General features: G+C 35.1%; 1 protein-coding gene across 2 annotated transcripts; it reads right to left on the bottom strand.

The window, feature by feature from the left end:
• Window positions 1–2,502: 2,502 nt before the first annotated feature.
• Window positions 2,503–5,719, bottom strand: LOC108318728 (receptor-like protein 9DC3). Of its 2 annotated transcripts, none has more exons than XM_052880406.1 (2): window positions 5,298–5,719; window positions 2,503–5,159 (listed from the first exon to the last, which is right to left on the bottom strand). In XM_052880406.1, the coding sequence occupies exons 1-2, from the start codon at window positions 5,623–5,625 to the stop codon at window positions 2,680–2,682; spliced, it is 2,808 nt and encodes a 935-aa protein (XP_052736366.1). In that variant the 5' UTR covers window positions 5,626–5,719; the 3' UTR covers window positions 2,503–2,679. The 2 variants fall into 2 exon arrangements, with proteins under 2 accessions (XP_052736366.1, XP_052736367.1); XM_052880407.1 differs by having other exon boundaries at window positions 2,503–4,046; window positions 5,298–5,705.
• Between the last annotated feature and the right edge of the window lie 381 nt (window positions 5,720–6,100).

The raw sequence follows: 6,100 nt of genomic DNA, 5'->3' as shown, positions 1-6,100 counted from the left end.
TTGTGAAACTTTTTGGCCAAAGGTTGATGTACTAGGAAAACAATTTAAATATGAATAGGTTTGTCATTGCAAGATTTATTTTATCAAAACATTGAATTAATAAATATTTTATCAAAAATAATATTTAAAAGTTTACGCCTATTAATATTTCAATTAGAAACTAAAGAAAATTAAAAGGTTAAACTGGTACAAAAGTAAATTGTAAATCCGAATAATATGTGCCCCACGATCCCACGTCCTAGCTAATTCTTTGTCTCCTATCTTAATTATTTTTTAACAATTAGTATTAAATTTATAATGCTTATCGAGTAGGACCAAAACACACACAACGTGAATTATTTTATTTCTTTATTTGTTATGTGTTTCATAATATGAACAAGTATAAGGTATTTTAGATAAATTAGTTTAAATTTTTTGTTATTTATTTTAACAAAAAATAAATAACATTTGTCTCCCTTGCATCTTCGAGTTTCTCTCCCTCCCTCTCCCTCCGCTCTCCCTCCGTCTTCGAGTGTCAAAGTGTATACACTAACCAAACATTTGTCTTCCCACAATGCAACTAACTCAAAAAAATCAAGTAAAATGGTGGTCTTCCACCTCGGGATCATGTTCCATTTGGTCGACCTGAGCATACTTATAAGGCTTCTCATCAAAGCCTCATTCTCGTCATAGGCATCTTCAAGAACACAACCCAATTCAAAAGAAGCAAGAACATAGCAAGAAGCAAAGCAACAGAAATCGGAAGGGAAGATCAAAGGAAAACCATAATGCAACGGAAGACGTTTCAACATAGAAATAGTGGAGTGGGTGGTGGTACGGTGTGGATCGAAATCAGAGTGGAGAGAAGTGAATTATGCAGGGAAGTCCGAGAGTACCACCAACAGTAACTGCCCAGCCACAAGATTCATGGGAATCAATGCTCTCATGCCCACCCAACCGCAACAACTTTGGATCCGCAGATCTGAGCCTGAACGGTCTCACAGCATTCCCCTCCGGCAGCTCCATCTCCATCGTTGACACCCGTTCCATGCAGTTACTCACCTCCTTCCCCCATCCCTCCCCCGCCTTCATCCGTTGCTCCCTTCGTCACCGCCCTCCGCTGGTCACCCCTCCTTCTCAATCGTCACCTTCTCTCCTCTGAGCCATTCTCCAACCACCTCCTCCTTGCCGTTGCCATATTCGTTCTCCTTCGTCGCGCTTCCTCAACCATCTCCAACCCTGAGATTAGAAAAGACAAAACCCAAAGACAAACCAGCCCAAGAACCCCAAATCAAACCCAGAACAGAACCCTAAAATCCAGTCGCAAATCGCTGCCATCTTAAACCATCCTTGTGCAAGCTAGTCCCAATCACGCAGAAACCCTAAGTCGCACCTCTGTGACCATTACCGCAAGAGTCTTTCACCATCAACCTGCAAAGAAACCCTAGTGCGAACCTATACAGAAAGAATAGAAAACCCAGAAATCAGATTCACCATAGCAGAAACCCAAAGACCACGACAGCATCTCGCTACGCCCAATTCAGTGTCAGAAAAAGAAAGAATGATGTGGCGAAACCGTTAGCCAGCTCAGTTTTTTTTAACGCCGTTAGTTTTTGAGGACGAAAAATTACGGCTTTCTTAAGGAGAATGATCAAAATGTACTATAGTTTGAAAGAGGGACTAAAAACAAATTCGTTTGATAGTTTAGGGACTAAAAACATATTTAACCCCGAAGATTATTTGTTGTTTGTTTTGAAAATCATTTCCTCCAGTTTCATGACTCTTTTTTTTGTCTCTTTTTTTTTGTTATGTTGACATTTAAAGGGATGATAAAGTAGTTAGGATTTCAGAATGCTATGAAATGCATACTCTTTGATGGAATGGTTTTACAGTTTCTCAAATATAACATAAAATTTTACTCTATTTTGTGAATATTCTCATTAATAAATACATCTATGTTTTGTTAGCTATGAGATTTTAGGAGACTAAATAAATTTTATAGCCAATATAGTTATTTGTGAAACTTTTTGACCAAACGAGTTGATGTACTAGGAAAACAACTTAAATATGAGTAGGTTTGTCATTCCAGGATTTATATTATCTAAATGTTGAATGAATAAATAATTTATCAAAAAATAATTAAAAGTTTATGTCTATTAAAATTTTGATTAGAAACTACAGAAAATTAAAAGGTTAAAATGGTACAAAAATAAATTGTAAATCCCAATAATATGTGCCCCACGACCCCACGTTCTAATTTGTTGTCTTCTATCTTAATTATATTTTAATAATTAGTATTAAATTCATAATTCTTATTAATTAGTATTAAATTCATAATTCTTTTCGGGTAGGGTCAAAACACACACACAATGTGAATTGCATTATTTCTTTTTTTTGTTATGTTTCATAATGATCAATTATAAGGTGTTTTTGATAAATTAGTTTAATTTTTTTATTGTTTATTTTAAAATTTGGTATGTGTTATTATCTCAATATTATGACTTGATTAAATGAGTCCATTCATCTCAAATAAAATTTGAAATATATGACAACAAAAGTAGAATACATTTATTGTACATCTAAACATTGATCAAATCTTCCATACAACATGGTGTGAACAAGAACAAGTGCATGAAACTTTTTGCAGTCATGCCACATATCCACTCATTTATTCGGTCACTTTTCACTACTTCATATATTTCACCTTCTTCTCATCTTTTTACGAAGACCACCTCCGACCATTTTCACAAGCCATTCAGGCTTTCCAATGAATAATACAAAAATTCCAAGGCCAATTCCAAATATTATTCCACATCCATATCCTATAACAACTGCTTCCCATCCAAATTCAAATCCCTCTTCTCGCCAGAAGTTCAGAGAAGATGGAGATTGTTGTTTAGTGTTGTTGCACTTCTTTGACAATGGGAACGCACATAGTCCTAAGTTTCCAATGTAGGAGTTATTTTCAAAAGTGTTGAACTGTTTTCCTTCAGGTATTTTTCCAACAAGATGATTATAGGAAAGATTCAGGACTTCAAGAAAGTTCAAATTAGTTAATTCTGTGGGTATCCTACCCATGACCATATTTGAGGAGAGATCCAATGATTCCAAATTTGTCAAATTTCCAATGGATTGGGGAATATAACCACTCAGTCTATTATGGGAAAAGTTGAGTCCTTTAAGAGCATGAAGCTCTCCAATCACGTATGGAATCTCTCCTTCAAATTTGTTTCTGGATAAATCAATGGTCATAAAGTTTTTTGGAATTTTTTTGAATGCCATAGTTATGGCTTTTGTTGTTATGGTTGCAAATTCAGTTACAGTTGCAAAATCATTTATAGATGCATTATTGAAAGGTTGCATGTATAGCTCGTCCACTGTGTAACGAATAACGTTCTTCATGGCTTGAAAATTTTGTATATAGCTTTTGGGTATTGAACCATTGAAGTAGTTGGATGAGATATCAAAAATAAGTAAACTTGAAAATCCATGTTTCATCTTACTTGGAATATGACCGTATAATTTGTTGGCACGCAATACTAGTACTTTCAACATTGGTAGAGTTTGAAGCCAGTCAGGAAATTTGTCCTCTATTTGATTGTTGGCAAGATTCAAGATCTCCAATAGTATACAATTGGACAAAGATTTTGGCAAAATACCTTCTAAATTGTTGTCATTGAGATTTATAACGCTGAGAAGACTATTCATTGAGAAACTACTTGGTAATGTGCCATTTAGTTCGTTCCTTTGTAAATCCAAAATAGAAAGGGAAGATAAGTTTGCAAGGCATGGTGGAATGACACCTACCAACTTATTGTGAGACAAGAGGAGAACATTAAGGGAACTTACATTACAAATGGAGGAAGAGATGTCACCAGTGAGTAAATTGAAACTAAGATCAAGGAATTGGAGTTTGTAGTTCCTTAAGAATTGCTTGATTGGAGTTGTCAACAAGTTTTGGGATAGGTTCAAAAAAGATAATGAATCCATTTCATGTAACCACTTGGGAACTGTTCCATTCAATTTGTTGTTGGATAGATCAAGGTCTCTCAACATTGGAACTTTTCCTACAATTTTTGGAAATTCAGTTAGACCTAAAGAAGATAAATACAATCTCTCTAACTTAGGGAAATTGTAATTGACGTTGTGAAAACCACTAAAGTTGTTTGATGATAAACTTAATTGGCGAAGATTTACAAGAGTGAAGATTGATGTTGGAATATTGCCCTGTAGCTTATTGTTGCACAAATACAGAAACTCAAAAGACTGTGACACGATAGCACTAATATGTCCTGTGAACTGATTATCTGATAGATCTAGTTCTAGCAAAGATGGCAAAGATAAACACCAAACTGGGATTGTTTCATTTAGTAAGTTGTCATTGAAGTATAACCGAGTTAGGTTTGAAAGACTTTTTATTTTGTTAGGCAGAGGACCCTCCAATCTATTATGTGAAAGATCTAAGGAAACAAGATATTGAAAATTTAGAATTGACAATGGAATTTGACCACTCAATTTATTCAATGAAAGATCCAAGTGAATGAGATGTTGAAGATTTGAAAGTGTTGATGGTAGCTCACCTTCTACATTGTTATGACTCAAATATAGTGTTTTAAAATTGTTTGATTGGAGAAAAACATTTGGGATTTGGCCACTGAATTGATTGAATCCAAGATCTAGAAAAGTTAGACTCGGAAAGGTTAAGAGGGAGGAGGGAATTGAACCGTTGAGATAGACGTTATGTGAGAGATCAAGGACAGTAAGATGCGTGAAGTTGGAGAAAGAGATTGGGATTGATCCCTCAAAATAATTATATGAAAGATCCAATATAGTGAGAGAAGCAGCACTACAACTCAAGCTGGGAAGATGCTGACCATTGAGACTGTAACTATTATCTGACAAGTGGAATTGTTCAAGTTTTGGAAAGCATAAGATGTCACTTTTCAAGTTTCCCCATACTCTAGTTCTACTGAGACTAAGACTAACTAAAGAGGTAGACTGATTGAGTGGTCTCATTGAACTTTGAGTCATATCTACATCATCCAAAATTAGCTCCTTTAAAAATGTTGCATTTTGGATGAACTTCTTCCAACTTCTTTCTTTCCACCTTAACCGGAGATTATGAGAGAGATCAAGTGATTCTAATTTAGAAAGTTGTGAGATTTGAGAAGGAATTTCACCTTCAAAGAAACAAGACAAATTGAAGTGTGTGAGACTCATAAAACCACCAAAGAGAGATGAAAATTGAAAGTCAATATAATTGAAAGCAAGATTAAGTGATTGAAGATGAGAAAAATAGAAAAAGGTAAGGATTTTACCGTAAAGACCACTGCATGAGACATCGAGACCTATGACACGACCAGAAATAGGGTGGCAAGTAACGCCAACCCATGAGCAACAATCTGTTCCATTTTCCCATGTTGCTGTCTTTGGATCCATATCACTGCATTCAGCATACGTGAAAAAAGCATAAGTGACATCATCATAAGTGGGAGAGGTGTCTAACCCAAAAGAACGAGTGTCAGAGTTTTTGAATTGAAGCAAGGCAATATTATCGTGAGGATGACATAAGGAATGGGAGAATGAGAAGTGAAAGAAGAACATATGGAAACATAGAAGAAGCAACCACCCCACCCATGACTCCATATCTAACTCTGTTTAAGTGCAAGTGTTCGCTGGGATTTACTTTAAAGGAAAAAGGTGCATACGGCTAAGTAATCAAAGATGAGCATTTATAGCAAAATTAAAATGGGGAGATGGAGTTCTTTGATTGTGATCATATTAATGTTTGATCGTGGCTTCTAAACAAAACATGGCTCAGCTTCTAATATTGTGGCAGCATTGTCAATGGAATTGACTTGTTGGAGTCATTTTGATAAAAATGGGGCCTATAGGTTTGATTTCCTTCTTCAAATTTATTGTAGTCTCTATCTTATCCACAAAAACGGAATTGACTTCGAGTCAATGCCCAAAAAAATGGGACTTCGCTTTAATATTCCAACTACCAACAGTTATCGCAACAACATATCTCATTTTTTATCAAATACTTTTATTTTTTATTTTTTAACTAATAATTATCCAAAAATAAACCCACCACATTGTTTCACTCTTCATATATTTT

This window comes from Vigna angularis, chromosome 7 (genome assembly GCF_016808095.1).
Source record: "Vigna angularis cultivar LongXiaoDou No.4 chromosome 7, ASM1680809v1, whole genome shotgun sequence".
Taxonomy (NCBI): Eukaryota; Viridiplantae; Streptophyta; class Magnoliopsida; order Fabales; family Fabaceae; genus Vigna; species Vigna angularis.
This window is presented reverse-complemented; position numbering and strand designations above follow the sequence as displayed.

Coding starts and splice junctions, on each gene's coding strand:
- LOC108318728 (XM_052880406.1), bottom strand. CDS start 5,625: ATGGAGTCATGGGTGGGGTGGTTGCTTCTTCTATGTTTCCATATGTTC. Junction 5,160..5,297: donor CTCATGCAGTGGTCTTTACG/GTAAAATCCTTA, acceptor GTTTCTTTGAAG/GTGAAATTCCTTCTCAAATC.